The sequence below is a fragment of the Abramis brama genome (assembly GCF_963993115.1).
Source record: "Abramis brama genome assembly, chromosome: 21".
Taxonomy (NCBI): Eukaryota; Metazoa; Chordata; class Actinopteri; order Cypriniformes; family Leuciscidae; genus Abramis; species Abramis brama.
Window position 1 is genome coordinate 25,618,885 of NC_139983.1, and position 21,455 is coordinate 25,640,339.

The following is a 21,455-nucleotide window of genomic DNA, read 5'->3' on the forward strand; positions in this document are numbered from 1 at the left end:
GACGCGTTTTGGCTGAGGTTTTTATAGGTCATTTTTAGTCGGTTGTGATAATATTTCACTATATAAGTGAGAAAATTTGGTCCTCACAAGTAGAACCAAATCTACACACACATCACACATAAACGCCATTTCGCTCATTTCCTTTCTCTCTCTCTTCTCGTTTTGCCCTTGACCAGCCAAGAATGACATACATTTTTGACATAGCAATTTTTCTGATGGCAGATTCCCCCACTCATTCTCAGTTTCACCCATCTTTCTTTCTCTTTTTCTGTGTCATTCCTTCTGTTGACAGACATCCATATGACCGATTGCATCCAGGTGTAATGGCAATGTGTTGTTTACCATTTCAAAACCCTATGCACGCCTTCCCACGAATGCATTTCCATCCCTCTCTCCTCAGATAAGACTTCTGCAGCCCTATTCTCATTTTCCTCCCCCTCTTTCTCTCTATTGCTGTCTCTCGCTCTTTCAAGTGAGGCGGGTTTTCACAATGCTTTCCATTCACGCCAAACACATTTCAAATACAGCTCAGATTTCCACTACAAACCCACTGCAAGGGCACAGAGCTGTGCATGAGAAAAAGGCGGACCGAGCTCTGCGATGTGTGTGTTTGCAATGTACTTTGGCCACAAAATCTGACGAAACCTTTCATAGGGGTATTTGAAAACATCCTTGTGTGGAATAATATTTGTGAAAATAAATTGTTATTATTATTATAAAAATGCAAAAAGTTTTCTTTTAGGGTTTATATATATATATATATATACAGTGCAATGCATAAGTGAATACACCCATGCTAAAGTTGACTAAAAAGAGGAATAAAAAATCATATTTTGGAAATTGAACTTAATGCCTTAATTTTAAAAATTAGGAAAAATCCAACCTTTAAGGACACCAATTTTCTTTGTGAATGAATAATGTATCGTAAATAAATAAATGTTCTTCCTTAAAATACATGGTGCATAAGTGAGTACACCCCTATGTTAAATTCCCATAGAGGCAGGCAGATTTTTATTTTTAAGTATTTAAAAAAAAAAAAAAATTAGGATACTATGCATCCTGATAAAGTTCCCTTGGCCTTTGGAATTAAAATAGCCCCACATCATCACATAGCCTTCACCATACCTAGAGATTGGCATGGGGTACTTTCCATAAGATCATCTCTCAATGCAAATCAAACTAGCTTTTAGGCTAACTGAAATAAAATCATACCAATCTCTAGGTATGGTGAAGGCTATGTGATGATGTGGGGCTATTTTAATTCCAAAGGCCAAGGGAACTTTATCAGGATGCATAGTATCCTAAAAAAAAATTAAAAAAAATACTTAAAAATAAAAATCTGCCTGCCTCTATGGGAATTTAACATAGGGGTGTACTCACTTATGCACCATGTATTTTAAGGAAGAACATTTATTTATTTACGATACATTATTCATTCACAAAGAAAATTGGTGTCCTTAAAGGTTGGATTTTTCCTAATTTTTTAAATTAAGGCATTAAGTTCAATTTCCAAAATATGATTTTTTATTCCTCTTTTTAGTCAACTTTAGCATGGGTGTATTCACTTATGCATAGCACTGTATATATATATATATATATATATATATATATATATATATATATATATATATATATATATATATATATATATATATATATATATATTATTATTATTTTATTTTTTTTACATGGCTTATATAGGCCTGAAACACAAATATGTATTTTATTATTATTATTATAAATAATTAATAAATGAGAAAAATTTTAGGGGTAAGGTTACTTTTTTATTTTACTATTTTTATTCTATTTTATTTTTACTTATTTTTCAAATTTTCGTGACCTTTTTGTTTTGCCCGTCATTTTGTAGCTGAAATAAAATGAGTTTATACAATCCAGTGTTTTTGTATATTCATGCAATGCAATAAAATATCTCCAATTCATTTATTTATTTTATTTATTTATTTATTTTTGCGATCTTTGAATCTTGACTAGCCCTAAAAATTACTATAATATTAGAGGTTAAAATTAACAGAGCTATTGTTTTCAACTGCTATTTATTTTCAGATATAATAATTACACTCAAATAAAAACTGAAATGTTTGTGTGCCACTCAGTTGCACATAAGATAGTTTTCATATATACTTGTCTTCATGGTAAATTTATTCAAATATACAGTAGATATATGTGTTTATTTGTAGTTAACTAATAACTTTTCTGAGGTAAATGCAATGTTTAGTGACATTTTTCACAAGCTGTTTTTTCTTTATGTCTTTCTGTGAAGAAACAGAATTAAGCGATTACATGAGACATGATTCATTTCATTATGTTGTACTGTATCTTTCAACATACCTTTTGATATTCTTGCATGTTTTTTCAGGCTATAACTTGTGTTAAAGAAAAAATAAGATTTTCTTTACACAGTATGAGTTATAGTCTGAACAAGTTTTTCCACCCCCTTTTGATTGACAGGATATAACCGGCCCTAATCATTGGCTGTTTTTAAACAATCGACCGATAGCCGATGAGTAGTGAAAATCATTGCTTTAATCGGCCGATACCGACTGTTGGCCAATACATCAGTTTATCGGCCAACAATCGGTACCGGCCGATAAAAGCAGAATGAAGTGGCCCTTAGGTAATATGAGTCTGAGACTCCTGGTGTATGGAAATTATAATTGGCTTTATAGAAAAGCAATAAAAATGGTATGTACCAATTTAGATTTAGGAGAACTAATGTGTGATAGAGAGAGAGAGAGAGAGAGAGAGAGAATATACAGGATCTTTAGTCTAGTAAAGGTAGTCAGCTCATAAATGAACTACATTTGGCTGAAGGAGTGTCAGGGAATGATGGAGGTTCAGGTCTTGGGATGTTCGTCGGTAATGAAATTTATAAGATGGAAATGTGTGTGTGTTAGACTTGAGGAGCCCACGCTGGGCAGGCTTCGGTCACCTGTTTGTGAGTCTGTGTGTGATGAATAGCCCCTGCCACCAAATGAATTGCCCGCAGTGGCTGCCGCAACTGATCATTGCATTAAATTGGAACTGGAAGCAAGGAGCGAAGGCCCCTGGGAAATTAGCCAACCACAATTCACCTTGACCTAGTAGGCCACACGTTCACTCTTGCTCACACCGGTTCAAAAGATCATAAGTTAACGCACAGCGCATGAACATGCCAGTTCCCCAGGCAAGGTCCATGCTAACATGTCTCTCTCTCTCTCTCTGTCTTCCAGGTTACCTGACGGACAGGCCGATGGTGGTCCTGGAGCCGTGGGTAAATTACGTAAACTTGAAGAGCAACTGATCAGGGCAAAGGAGAAGATCAACTCTTACCGAAGTCTCCCTGCTGATGGTGTGTAAATACACACGTTTATCTAAATAAATGCACATCACAGAATTTTATAGTTTTTATGTAAAGCTAACAGAACAATAGGATTTTTTTTCTGCTGGTCAGGCCAGTAGTTTACATGTACACTTGCCTACCTACATTTTCACTGGCTGAACCAGTGAAAAAAAATCTCTCTCTTTATGTTAAGAATTATTTATATATAATATGTCATTATATATATATATACATTTATGTCATTATATATACATTATTTTATTTTAAATTATATATTTTTTACTTGCCTGCCATTATTTAAAATGCTGGCCACACCACAAAAAAAAATCATAAAAGTCAAGTCAAGTGTATTTATATAGCGCTTTTCACAATACAGATTGTATCAAAGCAGCTTCACAGTATTAAATTAAAATAATACAACAAGGTTTGTTTCTAGTGGAATTTATTGATTGATAAAATTAAATTAATTATTCCCAAAATATCCCCAACTGAGCAAGCCAAAGGCAACAAAAATAAAAGTGTCTGAGAAGTATTCGTAAAATTATAATTTGGTTAAACGTCAGAAAGTACCTTTTAATTTAATGTCTCAATATCTGAAGCAAATCAACTTATACAAACTAAACCATAACTCTTTTTTTTTTATTTGTTTTTTTTTTATTTAATCTCTGAATATATTTTTGTCAGATTTAGTAAGCTTCTTTAGTAAGCATCCTAAAAAAAGTGTTGAGTAAACACGCATGTGTGTGTGTGTGTGTGTGTGTGTGTGTGTGTGTGTGCGTGCGTGTGTGTGTGTGTGTGTGTGCGCGCGCGTGTGTGTGTGTGTGTGTGTGCTTGTGTGTGTGACGGCTCTTTTTCAGATGTGCAGTAATAGCTTGCTGTTAATACTGAGTGAAGGAAAGATGAAACATGTCAAATTAATAGGAACCTTTTAATATGGATGAAAAGTGTGTGTGTGTATGAGAGTGAGTATTTGCGGTGAAGGACGGTCATATCACTACAGGCGGTCTGTGTAAATCGTCCTCTAGCCACCCTTTGCCTTCTGTCTACAGACACATGCATATATACTGTGGCCTCAAAAAGTAATTAGACTCTCCAGACACATTTAAAAATAAATGTAATTCTAAATATTTTATATAGTGTATATATTTAACTTATATTTAAGACTTTATGTGGACCAGTAGAAGTAATGCGAGTTGTGAAGTAACTCATAAATCGAATGGGGCATCAGTTTACAATCGGGACTTTGTTGTGTCGCGCCACATTCAGTGTAGACAGCATCATTGATTATAATGGGTTCTATTTGCTTTTGTCACGTGGTCCGCTCGCGTCTGATGTAGACACGGTGTTAAGCTTTGAGCCTGTCCTCAGTCCTGTATAATAACCCTACACACATACACACACACGCACACACACACACACACACACACACACACACACACACACACACACACACACACACATCCTCTGTGGCTGGTTTCTGGGTCATCAGCTCTTATAGTATTGCAGTGAATGATCTTTTGAGAGGAAGCACTAGAGAAACACTATACACTGAGGATTACAGCCGTGTTCCGGATTGTTTTACGGCCACTGATACTCTTATTGAATGACACCGCTGTTTAATCCCACACACAACTTTGCGCTGCCTATACATGTACACAGGACACACAGACTACAGTACACACATTCTTGCACATATGGCCAACAGAACGAAACAAACGCTCTACACCTCCATCCACTTATGAACACAAATCCCTGAATGCTATTTGCTGCAACTTCTTTAATGAGTTTTTTTAATGGATGACGTCAGTCAATGTAGATATATCTAGAGAGTGTAGTATATAATGCATAATGTTATTATTTTTGGTTTAATAACAATGAGCAGATTACATATATATTAACTGTTTTAATATATTTTACAATGTAATTTATTCATGTGATTACTCCATTACTCCAGTATTCAGTGTCACCTGATCCATCAGAAATCATTAGAATATGCTGATTTGGTGCTCAAGAAAACATTATAAACAAATGCTCGTTTTTGCATGTGTGCAGGCCCAGGAAAGGACCAGGAGGAGCTAAGGAGGAAGGTGGAGAACGGTGTTAGGGAACTGTGGTATTTCGTACGCAGTGAGGTGAAGAAACTGCCACTGGTGGAGACTGGAGCGCTACAGAAACATGTTGACACACTCCTGCAGGACCTGGGACACCAGCAAAGGTTATACACACAAATATGTATACATCATGAATACACTCGCATATACATTTTGACCAGTAAGGAAGATATGCCTGTATTATAAATCTACACTACCTTTCAAATATTCGGGGTGGGAAGTTTTCTACTTAAGTTTTTTTTTTTTTTTTTCATGTATTTTATCCCTATGATCAAAGCTGAATTTTCAGCATCATTATTCCAGTCTTCAGTGTAACATGATCCTTCAGAAATCATTCTAATATGCTGATTTGCTGCTCAAGAAACCTTTCTTTTTATCAATGTTGAAAACAGCTGTGCCGATTAATATTTTTGTGGAAACTGTGACACTTTTTTCTGGATTTTATTTTTTGATGAATATATAACGTTCAAAAGAACAGCATTTGTTTGAAATAGAAATATTTAGTAACATTATAAATGTCTTTACTGTCACTTTTGATCATTTTGCGGCATCTTTCTGAATAAAAGTTCTTTTTTTAAAGTCTTACGTGCCCCTTTTGAACGGTAGTAAACTAAATATGAGAAAAAATAAATAAATAAATTATATATATATATATATATATATTCGCCCCCTGAAATCAATTTTTAGGATTTTTTTTTCCTGTTTGAGGTCTTATTTTTTTATTTTAATTTAAATAATAGTCTGAACTCTGAACAACCAAATCGACTTCAAATGCAACAGTGGATTATTAAAAATTATTAAGATATCATAACATAAACACTCTGCAAGGATACATTTGAAACGATTGGCCAGTCCCTATACTCTCATTAAATCTGCATTATCTGATGTACAGGCATCAAAACATTTTAGTTTACAATAGAAAAAATGAATAACTCTCTCCATCTCTAATCTCTTTCTAAACAGCTGTAATCTCATGTGGCAGTAATACCATTACTGAGGTTTAATGGGTGTGTATGTTTAGATCAGTGCGTTTTCTCACACTTGAGAAAAAAGGCGACCATGTAATGCCGAACAGACGCAAAAAAAATGTTTTAATCATTACTAGAACAGTCTTAATTGTATTGTGGATGATTAGCAAGGCATAGGCCAGGCTGACTTTAGTTTGTGGCTGTAAAACTAATTTAATATTATTTCTTTACAAAATGTAATTAGCCATAATCAATTGGTTTAATTAGCAGAAACGCTGTGATGTGGCTGTTTGTAGTTTTGAGCTGTGTTTTACAGTGGTGTTTATGTGATCTTTAGGTCCATCATGACAGACCTGTATCATCTGAGCCAGGCAGATGGTGCTGGAGATTGGAGAGAGAAGGAAGCTAAAGAAGTGTCCGACCTAGTACAGAACAGAATCATGTATCTACAGGTACATCACATACTCACCTTAATTGTTTTCCTTTTCCTTTTTTAATTTTTTAGAAAGGCTTTATTATATTTATGATTACATTTTCAGTCATTTGTCCCCTGAGTTCGAGTAGATGACATTTGTGGCTAAGATTTTGATTCAGTTCTGTACAAAATCTTTTGAATCCTGTTCATCAAAAAGATTTGTTCAGATTTGCAAACCAATTCGCTTAGTGTGCCTTTTGTCAGTGCTACAAGTGAGTCTTTTGATATTATTAATGGATCACTGAATCATTTACTTAACCGATTCATTACAAAAACCAAAATCATCTTTTATTAAAAATTGCATGTTAAAAATCTAATAAGAGGCTCTTGAAAGAGTTTTTAAATTTAATATAAGAAGAAGAAGAAGAAGAATTGTATTGTATAAAGTCAGGTCACCTTTTTACAATACAGATTGTTTCAAAGTAGCTTTACAGTGATAAATAATGCAACAAAGTTTGTTTCTAGAAGAAAATATCATCACAGTCCAGCTTAAGTAAGTTCAGTGATTGTTCATTTTTGTTGTAAAAAAGTTATTAATTTAGTTCATTTATATATATATAGTCGCTCTGGAGAAAACCGTGATGTCATCGTCTAGCTCAGTTCAGTTCTCATATAATGGTGTCTGTGCAGGTATAGTGCTACTTAGAGACTCCTTATGTGATTTGCTCACGACTTAGAAGGCAGAAAAGCAGTCAAATGCTTTAAAAGGAAGACACTTCAGTGAACCAAAAATGTGAGTTAGTATCAGTGGTGGCTGAAGTGCACAAACAAGTACTTGAGTAAAAGTGCAGTTTGTAAGGAAGTTAAAATAACAATAAAATATAACATTTAGGCCTGGTTTCACAGACAGGGCTTAGATTAAGCCAGGATTAGGCCTTAGTTTAATTAGGACATTTAAGTAGCTTTTATAAACGTGCCCTAGAAAAAAACACATTACTGATCTGCATTTTGTGGCACTGACATATTTTAAGATATGTCAGTGCAAGACAAGTTGCATTCAGTTAAAACAGCTCAAATTTGCATTTAAGTCTGGGACTAGACTTAAGCCTTGTCTGTGAAGCCAGGAGATAGTATATAAAAATGAGGAAAAACAAAATGTGTGTTAACAAATGGAAACATGCAATATAAAAAAAGACGTCACATAGGGCAAAATGTGTTAACATTTTAAGAAGAATGCTATATAAACTAACATAATAGTTTTATATCATTTGAAACCACTACGGCAGCTTGTGAATTCAGTAAATTGTTAACTGGAGATTCACTCTCAAAAACAGATGCAGTCGGATCGGTCCTATTCACAAATGAATTGTTCAGTGCAATTTGTGAACTGTTTCAATAAGTTCTCATTTAATTAATTGATCAGCACCCATGAACAGTACGATGTACTCAATGGACTTAACATCTGTTCAAATATAACCAAACTTTCAAGGTCTTGTATGATTGAAAAATGTAAAATTTGAATACTTTTCATTGAACAACCCATATTGCTTGGCTCATATGAATATTGAGGTCCCCCTTCGTGTCTATAGTAATTGGCACTGCTTCCATCCCTCACAGCCTCTATTTTGTCTGTATGTTTTGTTTGTTTTTTTTTCAAATTAAACATGGCATCTGTTTCGAATAAAGTCTATTAGCTGAACAAGATCACATACACTTACTCACTCTCCTCCTTCCCTCTCCCCATTTATCAGTGAGAGGGGTGATTATATTTCATTTGGCGGGACAGCAGTATTTTGTCCCTCTCTCTGAGATGGAATGGGGCGGTTGTTTTGCACTGACTCCACGCTGGAGACTAAACTGACATTCAGCTGCAACACAATGCAGTGCCACGCACAAGCACATAGGCTGTAATCAGCAGAGCTCAGCTTGATTCTGATTCTGGGTTGATTCTCTTGCAGAAAGACTTTAAACCGCTGTCACATGGTGAAGTTAAAGATGGAATGTCAACAGCACATTGTGGCTTTTACCTGATAATCATATTTGTAACTGCATATTTGTGATAGATTTATCTTTAAGTTTTATACAGTCAGCAGTGGTATAAACTAAAAATGGGTCTTTGGTCTGCAATGCATATAGAGGCTAAAAATAAATAGGCTTAGTTATTTTATTTTTAGGCTTTCATTCGCTTTAAATTTCAAGGCCATGCGTCCAGTCAAACTCTGTTATTTAAGTGCATACCATAGAGTGTGGTATTCAAGTCATTTAGTAAAAGCAAGCAAAATAAAAAATGACAAATCACATTAAAATGGGTTTATGTGCAATTAGAATACATATGGATTGTGTCTCTTTTTTTCATATACATACAGAACATGTATGCATATACACATTTCAAATAAATGCTGTTTATTGAACTTTCTATTTATCAAAGAATACCACAAAGATATTAAGCAGGGCAACAACTTTAAACTTTAGACTTTAAAAAGTTTCACGAGTACCAAATCAGCCTATCAGATTGATTCCTGTTACAATGAAGCCTGGAGTAATGGCTGCTGAAAATTTAGCTTTGCCATCATAGAAAAACAAAATACATTTTAAAACATATTCAAATAGCATAATTTTGAATAATAATTGTCACAATACATTATATATAATGATTTTTTTATACAATCCATCAATTAAATATTTTGTATCTATTTATAATTTGTATCATATTAAAATATTGAGGCTGAATACAGCAAAACATTACTCACATTTAATGACACATATGTCATTAAATGTGAAGCATTGTTATAATTGATATGAGTTAAAAGTAACACATTCCTGGATTGATGATGATGATGATGGGTAGGCATTGGGTCTTTCTGATGGGTCAGGCAAAGATTGAGAAACAGTGCTTTGTATTATAACCTACTCATTGGGCCCAGGGGAAAACTTTTGTGCTGCTTGTACTACATTAACTTTGGCTAATAACTTTGTTTCAATGCTCTCCATCAGAGAGAGACGGGTTGAAACGGTAATGAGAGCTGGAGTGTGATTAAAGTGATGGAGTGTATTTTACTTTGTGTGTGAGAGAAAGACAGGTTGATAACAAAGAAGCCGTGTCTCTTATGAAGAATGGCGGTCGTCTGTCTGTCTCACTACACTGCTGTCATCCATCTCTTATCTCTCTCTTGCTCCTTCCTTTCTCTTTACTCCAGTCATTCTCCTCTCTATTGTCCCAGTATGAGAGAAACAGCAATAGATGGAGGGACCATTTTTCGTCCTGTTTGTTTCGTTTTCTTTCATCCAGCCAATATCATTCAGACATTATTTTCTTCAGCCATCAGGGCCAAATTTATCATTTCCTCCAGTACATTCTAAAAATATTTTCATGCCAGAGATGATTGGAGAACTTGACAAATCTGGTTCTCTCTGTATTCTATCATGTTTTTTTTCTTACTGGTGGTCTTGAAAGATCTATAATACAAATGTCTTGAACTGCTCGGTGAACAGCACGGTACAGAAGACACACTGTCAGTCTTGCCAAATGCAAATTCATGTGGTGTTTTTGACATCTAGCAGATCAAGGAACCTGTTGGACTGTAAAAATACAGCAGCCTCAAACTGTCTCTCTACTGTAATGCAATGCAATTCAAACATTTTAAGGTACGATTTCAGTATCAAAAACTGTCCTGTATGTGTAGAAACCTTCAAACCTCTCTTTCTCTTCACTGATCTGTAGAACCCTCCGGACTGCAGCAAGGCACGCAAGCTGGTGTGTAACATCAATAAGGGTTGTGGGTACGGCTGCCAGCTGCATCATGTGGTCTACTGCTTCATGATCGCCTATGGCACGCAGCGCACGCTCATACTGGAGTCACAGAACTGGCGCTACGCCACCGGCGGCTGGGAGACCGTCTTTAAACCCGTCAGCGACTCTTGCACTGACCGCACGGGGGCCTCCACTGGACACTGGTCTGGTCAGTAACACACACATACAAGGCTAATAAGTGCAATAACTAAATCACACTTCAAGTATTATTATAATGATCACTTTCAAAAGTTTGGGGTTGGTAAGATTTGTTTATGCTGAATGCAAGGCTGCATTTATTTGTTCAAAATACATTTTATTCATTATAAATGTACTGTTTTTTATTTTAAATATATTTAAAAGTGTAATTTATTCCTGTGATGGTAAAGCTGAATTTTCAGCATCATTACTCCAGTATTTAGTGTCACATGATCCTTCAGAAATCATTCTAATATGCTGATATGCTGCTCAAGAACCATTTCTTATTATTTTCAATGTTGAAAGCAGTTTTACTGCTTAATATTTTTGTAGAAATCATGATGCTTGTTTTTTTCCCCGACTGATGAATAGAAATTTCAAAAGAATAGCATTTATTTAAAAAGGAATTTTTAGAGGGTGTTTCTTATAAATGTCTTTATTTTCACTTTTGCTCAATTTAATGAATACTTGTTGAATAAAAGTATTAATCGTAAAAACAATCATACTGAACCCAAACTTTTCAAATCACCTCAGCTATGATTGGCTGATCTCTTCGAATGTTAAATGAGTAATACTTACTTATTCATTAGAAGTTTGTGCAGACTGTACTATCAGACTGTAGTACAAAGGGGATGCACAGTATTTCGGTTATCGGCAGATAATATCGTTTTGTTTTAATTTGTCTGTTTACATTGCATATAATCAGTCAATACTGGATATGTTATTGTTCATGCTTATTTCCCATATTTGCACATTCAGATTACCTTTATCAACATACATTTTATCATACAAACAATTTTTTTAGCATTTGAAATTATTAATTTGAGTTTTTATAGTAATTTATTTATTTATTCAAGCAACATAGTATATAATTGTAATATTTGCCTGCCATTTATCAGATATCTGCTATCTAAAATAGGCTATCATAACACAAAACAAATTATAAGCTTATTAGTATTGGCAGAATTTTGATATTAGCGCATCCCTATTTAAATTCAGTCCATGCTAAAAATGTGCCAGATGGTTAGGTGAAATTTAGAAGTGATCAGGGACCTTGATAATACACTTGATCTGCTTGTTTCTTGTGTTGAGATTGGGGATGTGCATTTTGTTTATTTTATATACTGCAATTATTTTTTTAATTATTTTTCTCGGTACACATGTTTTTTTGGCACCTCGCTGTTTTAAATTGTCAATTGGAGTGCTGGTTAGTTGATTGTTTTTCATAAATGCAAGAAAATGTATTCAATAATGGATTTTTTTGAAGTGTCCAGTCGGGAAACAGACTAACGGTCATTTTTATATACACTGGTCCTGCGTAAGAGTCTATCTAATAGGCTGAATCCAGTGTTCGGGGAAATCTCTCTACAGCTGGAGTGAACCTGCTGTGCTCTTAAAAGGAAAGCAGAGGGGAAGGAGAAACTGCCTTTAAAACATGAAAGAAATGACCTCAAAACAAAGTAGCGCTTTCCCATCACTCTTTCCTCCCTGAGGACACAGTCTCTCTTAGTTTGCCCTAAAGTCTGAGTTTCTGCACTCCACGGACCAGTGAGATTGACAGAGATGGAGCGAGTGAAATTAAACATGCCATTCCAACTCATTACGTTACATACATTTATGCATTTGGTAGGCATTTTTATCCAAAGCGACTTACAATGTATTCAAGATGGAGCTCGAAGTGGTCCGTTACTCAATGTTTTTTACATTCCCTGGGAACTGAACCCATGACCTTGGTGTTGCTAGTGCCATGCCATCAGTTTTCACACATTAACTTTAACATTTCGGCTTCTCATAATAAACGCCCATACTGACGATACCCAAATCAATTCAGGCTAATTCTAGTGGAGCTTTCGATGGTTCTCAATAATGTGCATAACATAACCCTGTTAATGCCTCTAGTTATAACACGCACGGGGTCGAAGGGCAGACAAAATCCTTAAGGATAATCCTGCTGGCGTTTAGAGAAAATACCCCCAGCAACATGCACACCCAAACACATGCAGCATTTAAAATGAATCAGTGTCGCTTCAGCGGTACATACGCATAGACAGCATGAATTAAAAATAATAAAGAAGCCTCCTCCCCTTAAGCCCCCCCTTCAATTTATTCATCGGGATGCAAGGACAAGATGTAATTTAGATTCTCTTGCTGCTCTAATGAGGATGAGAGAGAGAGAGTTATTTTGTTTATCAGTGCAATGAGGGGTGCTGGGCTGGAAAAACCTCATCCTCATGCAAAGAGCCTAACAGCAAGGTTATATAAGAACGGCTGGGGAGTTTCTCCAACACTTCTTTGTGTAAAAATACTTTTTAACATTTAATGCTGCATAAGGCATAATTTAAACCTGGCACACAGTCTCTTTGAAGATGTTTTTCCCTGATAAAGTTTTTTTTTCCCTGTTACTACATGCCAGTGGTTGAACAATATGGAGTTTTCAATAGTTATTGCCTTTTGTTCCATATATCTTTAGAGTGTCTCAGCCACCATGTAATGCGCATATATATACAGTACTGTGCAAAAGTCTTGGGCACGTTAGTATTTTCACCAGAAAAAAAATGGTTTTAAGACAGTTATTTATATATTTTGCTGTAGTGTGTCAGTAGGAAATATCAGTTTACATTTCGAAACTTTCCTTTTGCCATTAATTGTAATAATCCAGAGAGATTTTTGTATGCACAAGGAATCTGACAACAGCCGGTATGCTGTTTGCAGGAAGGTTTCTTCAAGCGTCTCAGAGATGTTGCCACAGTTCTTCTGGATTTAATCTGTCTCAGTTTTTTCTGTTTCTTCATGTAATCACAGACAGACTCAATGATGGTGAGATCATACCGGCTGTTGTCAGACTCCTTGTGCATACAAAAATCTTACTGGATTATTACAATTAATGGCAAAAGGAATGTTTGGAAATGTAAACTGATATTTCCTACTGACACACTAGAGCAAAATATATAAATAACTGTCTTAAAACCATTTTTTTCTGGTGAGAATTATTATAATTAATGGCAAAAGAAATGTTTGGAAATGTAAACTGATATGTCCTACTGACACACTACAGCAAAAGATAAATAACTGGCTTAAAACCATTTTTTGTGTGTGTGAAAATACTAATGTGCCTAAGACACTTGCACAGTACTGTACATATGCGCATTAAATATATACCGATATGGCTTCCAATATATTCTACATCCCCATGGCCTGAAACACACTCGTTTCGTGTGTGTGTAAGCACATAATAACACATCCAGTGTAATGGCATATACATTTGAAGGGAACTCCATCACCTCACCCCTTGAGGTTTGTTACTGCCACACTAATGCAAGAAGGCATGTGATGTATGTGGCATATACACACTGACAAATTGTGCACCTTGAATGCACTGTAAGTCACTTTGGATAAAACCGGCTGCCAAAGGCGTTAATGTAATGTAATGTAAAGGATGTTCAGCAGGCATTTTAATCTGTTTTTATACCTACGTGTATTATGTTTGTGGCCTAAGGGTGTCTTTTTTTCCTCTCCTGCTCCTGTGTTCCCAGCCCACACACTTTATTCCTTGTGAGCAGCTTCTCCGTCAAGCTTTATTGACTTGCTAATTGTAAATTAATCTCATATTGGAAAAGCATGTTGGGCCAATTTACAGTCCATTCTGCAATATTTCATTTCTCCAGTGCATTCCTTTATCTTTTCCGCTCATTGTCTTGTGCCTTTGTCTGTAGGTGAAGCAAACGATCGGGATGTTCAGGTCATAGAGTTGCCCATCGTGGACAGCCTGCACCCTCGTCCCCCATACCTGCCCCTGGCCATCCCTGAAGACCTTGCGGACCGACTTCAGAGGCTTCACGGAGACCCAGCCGTGTGGTGGGTGTCTCAGTTTGTCAAGTACCTGATCCGCCCTCAGGCCTGGCTGATGAAGGAGATGGAAGAGGCCACCAACAAGCTGGGCTTCAAGCACCCCATTATAGGGTGAGACATTACACATTATCTCATCAAATCCACTCAGACGCTACATATTTCACTGTTTTTTATTAGTGAAGCCAGAACGTACTATGCTTACTATACTTATTAAAATAATTGTGACTCATTGTTTCTTGGGAAATGAAGCAATCAGCTAAAACAAAAGCTTTTTTCAAAATAATTTTTAGTCCAAAATAATAGATTTTCAATAAAAATATGTATAATTTATTTTTATTTTTTTACATAATTATTATTATTATTATCAATAGTAGTCCCACTGTTTAAAGCTATGTGTTTAAAGCTTCCTCAAGCTTAGGAAACACAGGCACTGTAAGGTTTTTAATGTATTTATGAGAGAGGGAAGGAGGAGGAGAGACCCTTTCACACAAACCACCACTGCTCCAACAATCAATCTCCACTTACACCCACTTTGCTCTCTACTGGGAGCGCAACCACTCACAGCCATCTTTCTGTCTCTATCTCTCTCGCACACACTATTCGCACTTTCTCTGTCATCTTTTTATTCAGGCACCCATCCTTACACTCACACATAGACACATAATGGTTGGCATTTTCAGAAAACCGGCACCCCAAAGTGTAAAACCTTTAAATATCCGTTTAAAAAAAAAAAAACACATACAATTTTATTCTGCTGGTCTGTATTTTTTCCTGTTCTTTGGCGACCTTGAATCCCTTTCTCAAACGGACACACACAATCAGCCTGACCCAGGAATTGCTCCTCTCTCCAGGGTACATGTGCGCCGGACAGATAAGGTAGGGACGGAGGCGGCATTCCACCCCATAGAAGAGTACATGGCGCATGTGGAGGACCACTACCAGAGCCTGGCCCAGCGCATGCATGTGGACAAGAAACGGGTTTACCTCGCCACCGACGACCCCTCTCTACTGCAAGAGGCCAAGTCTAAGTGAGTACAATTTATACAGTCTTAGTATCCCATGCAGTGTTTCTTCTCAATTAAATTGATCTTGTCTTAAAGATCTTTAGATATTTTAACTGGAAATAAAGAAGACAGAATAAAATAAAACTGAAATAAAACACTGTAAGGGTATAGCTTGGGTTCTCCCAAGGTTTTTTCTCCATTCTGCTACCTGATGGAGTTTTGGTTCCTTGCCACTGTCGCCTTTTTCCACCTTTGTTGCCATTGGCTTGGCTTGCTTAGTTGGGGACATTAAATTTAACATTTGATTTAATATTCAACAATAATATTGATCTGCCTGCATTGATTATACACTATTATACAAGAACTGAACTGAGCTGGACGATGACATCATGGTTTACTCCAGAGCGGCTATATATACTGTATATAAATGAACTAAATTAATAACTTTTTTAAAACAAAAATGAAACATCACTCAACTGTGACTCTATTTTCTTCTGGAAACAAACTTTTTTTGCATTATTTTTCTGTTGTCTCTGTAAAGCTGAAACAATTTGTATTTTAAAAGAAGCGCTATGTTAATAAATGTGACTTGACTATCAATTTGACTAAGGCCGTGTCCACAAAGCGTTTTTTCCCAAGGCCAGACTATTTTTTCAGTTGTTTTCAATGGGAGTGCCACGAATTTAAAAAACGGCAGCAACGTGACGAAGTGCTGAGCGTCTATTTTTCCAGACGCCAATAGTTGAAAAATGTTCAGATTTGGTTAAAACGCTGTGCTCATCACTATCACTTTTTACCCAGCCATCCAATCACAGTGGAGGAGGGACGAGACAAATACGACATTGACCAACCGTCACATACTGCTTGTACAACGACAGCAGATTACAACAACAAGCACAATAGTGAAACAAAATCATTTAAAACAATGTCTCTGAAAAAAGTGCTGTGTTACCGAAACGCTCTCAAACGCCCGCATCTAGGCATTTTCAGAAGACCACCTGGCATTTTCAGCTGGCTAAAAATGCTTTGGTGGACACACGGCCTAAAGGCTCTTTCACACCATGGTTGATAACTGTAATGATAACTAGAACTAGAAAGATTTAATAATCATTAATAATGTGAAAAGGGAAGTCCTTTTGTGCACAGAGTGCATTCTGGGATTCTTTTATTAGCAAAGGATACATGCAGTGCTGCATTAGAATTTGGCCAAATCTAGGTGTTTAATAATACTTGCTGTTCTCTGTTTGGAACAGCCTTGACGTCATAAGCATGCTTGAAATGATGCCTAAAATTGCTGTACACTCTAGGTAGGCAGCTGACCAGGGTTTGGAGCATAGCCATAGCCGAGGTGGGCCATCAGGAGGGCCTTTTAATCAACATTTGTTTTGTGTTTGTGTGCAGGTACCCTGATTATGAATTTATTAGTGATAATTCTATTTCATGGTCTGCTGGGCTACACAACCGCTACACTGAAAACTCTCTGAGAGGAGTCATCTTGGATATCCACTTCCTTTCCAGGACAAACTTCTTAGTGTGCACCTTCTCCTCACAGGTACAGTCTGACCCACTTCTTAAAAGAAGTTTTTGTTCTGTTTGTCTCCTACATGGTCATGTCCCTTTCTGCTCGCCAAACACCTGTAGCTGTGTGATGACTTTATTGTGCATGTGTTTTCCTGCATGTACTGCCCAAATCTCCCACAGCATTTCTATGGGGTTAAGACTTGACCATTTTATAACTCTCCATTTCCTCTTGTTCTTCTTCCCATTTTCTTTAGTTTTTCTTTTTCTTTTTTGAGCTTCAGCTTTTTTATGGATAAACTCAATTCCTCTCTGGTACAATGCGGACTTTGTGGTTAGCTCTGAAATAGCATGCTGACTTTATGTTTGGTTTGTGATTTTTGTTTTCATGCCAGAAATGGTGTCTGGCAAAAAATAGTCTAGAATTACTATCAACAGAAAGTCTGGTCCATTTATTCTGGCCAGGAATCGCCCACTTAAGACAACTGCCGATATCAATGATATTAACTAATATTTGTATATTACAAATTGCTAGCGTGACATATTTATTGCCAGTTGATTAATTCCCATTATGACATTATGACTTCTGATGAAGTCACAGTCATGCAGTGTGATTGCTCCAACCAGCTATCAATGGGACGAGTGGGAGCAGTCTTTGCTACAATTGTGCACTCTCACATAAAAAAGACCATGGATGTCACAGTGTACCAAGACTTTTAGCCAAGATCTCACTGGAGTCATGGGGGTAGCCAACCCTGCTTCTGTAGACTTCAGTTCCAACACACCTGTCTGTTATTTTCAAGTAACCCTGAACACCTCAACTTCGATAAGTGTTCGATATAATGTTTATGCACTGCAAAAAATTCTGCGCCTGCGTGTTGCAGACCGTCGCAGCTTGTGGCAATAACTGATAAGGCCTGCTATTTCTGTTGCGTGTGAGAAACATAAACGGTGAATGTACCAAAAGCGGAACGATACAGAGCTGCTTGTTTGAACCACTCACCACACAGTACATTTATCAGTTCGGCTCAAAACACACTGAGCTTAGAGTGAATGCATTTACTTGCTGACTGTCTCAATCACGCCACCACTAAACAGCGCTGTGAGATCCTGTGAAAAGCGTTCGAGTTCGGTGCAGAGTTCTCACATACAAACCACAAATCAAATGCCTTGTGATTTCAACTACTTAAAAGCCAGATGAAACAGCGCTGACTTTCTCAACAACACTGATGCAGAAAACAGAAGAAACAGAAACACTGAGCCACAACAATACAGTTAGAAGGCTTTTCGACAAGTTGCCAACATTTACCATGATTTACTGTAGAAACACTAATGAAACCATGGGATTGTGGCAGAAATGTGGAGTATTTTTTGTTATTAAGCTATAGCAGTTTGCATTTGTATTATACTACTGTAAATGTCTTTAGGCTACTGTTTTTAATAACAAATACCATAGAAACAATATAGTTAATATTTTTACCCTGGTAGTGAGGTGCAATGCGTGGTTTTACCTGTGGTTAAAATGCTCTAAACACTAGATCCAAATACAGTACAATGGAAGAACAAATTTTTACCAATTAGGTTGTTTTTTTGTAATAAACATACATTTACATCTGCATCCCAACTCAAGCTACAGTAAAATGTTCACTTGTTTGACAAGTTTTTGTCAAGTTATCTGATGAAAAAAACACAAGGAGCAAAGATCTGCCTTTAAACTTGAAAGAAATAAAGATTTGACATTTATTGTGATATTTATCATTATTAACTGATATGAAAAATTTTAACTTGATAATTTTTTTGCCCATATCGCCCAGCCCTACTCTACAGTATGGTAGCCTTCCAAGAGCAAGACTTTACCAATCAACAATCGTAAAGATCCATAAAAATGGCCACGGCATGTCGAGAATTAGAAAGAAAGCTTTTGGTCCAGTGACTTTTCTTAATCCATCATTATAGCAGTCTGATGCATTTTAAACAAGACTGTTTCCCGACAAACTGATTAAAAACCCCTGCGGAGGCCAGCTAGTCAGATCCTGATGTTTCTGATTTTGAGATCCGAAATCTTGACATTTTTGTGTGCAGTATGCTCCAGACTGTGGGTACTTTGTTCTAATATTCCTTAAGCTTCACTTCATCTCTTCATGAGGAGCACTTAACCATTGTAAAGTCCATTCATCTTTGTCAGGTGCAACTACATATCCCTTTCAACTCCACTCAGAGGATTCCGCTTGAAAGGAGCTTGTGAACATGTGTCTTTGTTTTCCTTTCCACTGTGCACAGGTGTGTCGAGTGGCCTATGAGATCATGCAGACTCTCCACCCAGACGCTTCCTCTTTCTTCTACTCCCTCGATGACATCTACTACTTTGGTGGGCAGAACGCCCACAACCAGATCGCCATCTACCCGCACCAACCACGCAACAGCGAAGACATCCCACTAGAGCCCGGAGACTTGATCGGCGTCGCGGGCAATCATTGGGACGGATACTCTAAGGGAATCAACCGCAAAATGGGCCGTACTGGCCTCTACCCCTCCTATAAAGTCAAAGAGAAGATCGAGACAGTGAAGTATCCCACGTACCCAGAGGCGGACAAACTTCTCAAGAAGCCGTAGAGAAAGACAGTACAAATACTCTTGTTTATGAAATGAGGAAACCCTGGACCACCCTAATGGGATGCACTTTGTGTGTGAGTGTGTATGAATGTGTTCGTGTACATGTGTGTGTGTTGTCTAGGGGTTCTTCAAAGGGTTTTGGGACATCTTCCTAACTCTGGTGCTTGGACCTTGAGTCCCCCTGAAATGGGAATCAGGGTCGTGGAAGACAAAAAACAAAGAGCATGAACTCAAGACAACAGAAAAACGGAAGGCACTGTACTGTAGGTACTTTCTAATTAATCTCCGGGTAATGAAGGGGACTAAATACGTTTATTTAAGAACACAACTGGAAGAAGAAACATTGCGACAAACCGATCATGACAAAGGAATCATAAACCCGGGTTACTCTCGTCCTCCTATGCTCTTATACCTCCTTGTGCACAATGATGGCATCCTTTACTCTAGCCTCAGTCTACTTGTTTCTCTCATGCCATCGCTTTGCCAACTGACACTCCTCTTCACACCCATGAGCTATTAATTTCCACTGCCATACTGTGCTTTTAAATGTGACTTATGCTGTTTTTATTTTCACTGTAAGGTTTATAATGTGTTTGTGTGAGTGTGTATGTGCGTTTGTGTGTGAAGTGTGCGGAAACGGTGCCTATGAGGGCGATTGACTTTTATGGAAAGAGTTTTGACTCTGGAGCCTTACGGACCAGCCTTTCCACGCAGAATTACACTCCTCCCCTCCTTTCCATGTAGTGTCTTATCCACAGCCGTGTGTGTCCATCATGTTTTTTAAGAGATCATTTCATTTTATTACATTTTAAAATACAAAACAGATAAGAAAATGACACTTAATATGAAGATAAGGATACTAATATTATTAATGATATGATGATGAGATGAGAAGAGAAGAGAAAGAATAATTATGGTAAGAATGACACTTGCTGTCATTATAAATTTTAGTTAATCATGAAGGAGTTGTTCATTGTTTTATGTTTGCGGGCATTGTCTCTTTGGTAAGCAGGTCAAATAAATTGATCAGCCAAATTTGGTCTATGTCTGTATTTTACTATTGTGTGTGTATGTCTGTATTTTAATATTGCGTGCGTGCGTGTGTGTGTGCGTGTGTATGTTTGGCTATTCTTTAGGGACAATTGACTTAAAGCTGACAAACTACATTTTTTGTTTTATTATTGTGCTGGCACAACACGACATTGTAAGTTTTTTGTTCCAGTTTTATATTTTATATTTAGCCTATATTCACACAGTAGCATAATATGTTTTCAGCGCTATTTTAGTGCACTAAATTCCGCTGTATTCACACAAAGTTTGGTTATAAACAAGAGTATTTTAACCGAACTAGCTTCCTGACACTTTCAGGACTCAAAATCGCTATGTCAATAAATCTGTGTGAACCGAACCTTATTGAACTGCTTGTGTCATATGATCTGTGATATAAAGCTTTCTAATGTTCTAGACGTCGGCATTTTTTATTTTTTCAATGTCAGGCAATATAGCGAGAACTGTTTGAAAGCTGTTGTATGAGCAGGACAGTTTGAGAGTGTGTGGAAAAATATGGTTGTCAATCACTGACACTGACTGTGTGAATGTACCTACAGGTGTTTTCAAACTTTTTGCTTTGACAAACCCAATTGGGAAGA

General features: G+C 36.8%; 1 protein-coding gene across 1 annotated transcript in view; it reads left to right on the forward strand.

Annotated features, from left to right (window-relative positions):
• Positions 1 to 20,841, forward strand: part of fut8a (fucosyltransferase 8a (alpha (1,6) fucosyltransferase)) — a 92,733-nt gene extending 71,892 nt beyond the window's left edge. The window contains exons 4-11 of the mRNA XM_084096945.1: positions 3,231 to 3,349; positions 5,393 to 5,555; positions 6,757 to 6,871; positions 10,556 to 10,793; positions 14,536 to 14,782; positions 15,523 to 15,699; positions 17,077 to 17,227; positions 19,474 to 20,841. Coding sequence (XP_083953071.1) covers positions 3,231 to 3,349; positions 5,393 to 5,555; positions 6,757 to 6,871; positions 10,556 to 10,793; positions 14,536 to 14,782; positions 15,523 to 15,699; positions 17,077 to 17,227; positions 19,474 to 19,806 — 1,543 coding nt within the window. The 3' untranslated portion in view covers positions 19,807 to 20,841. The remainder of the gene's footprint in view (positions 1 to 3,230; positions 3,350 to 5,392; positions 5,556 to 6,756; positions 6,872 to 10,555; positions 10,794 to 14,535; positions 14,783 to 15,522; positions 15,700 to 17,076; positions 17,228 to 19,473) is intronic.
• Positions 20,842 to 21,455: the final 614 nt, after the last annotated feature.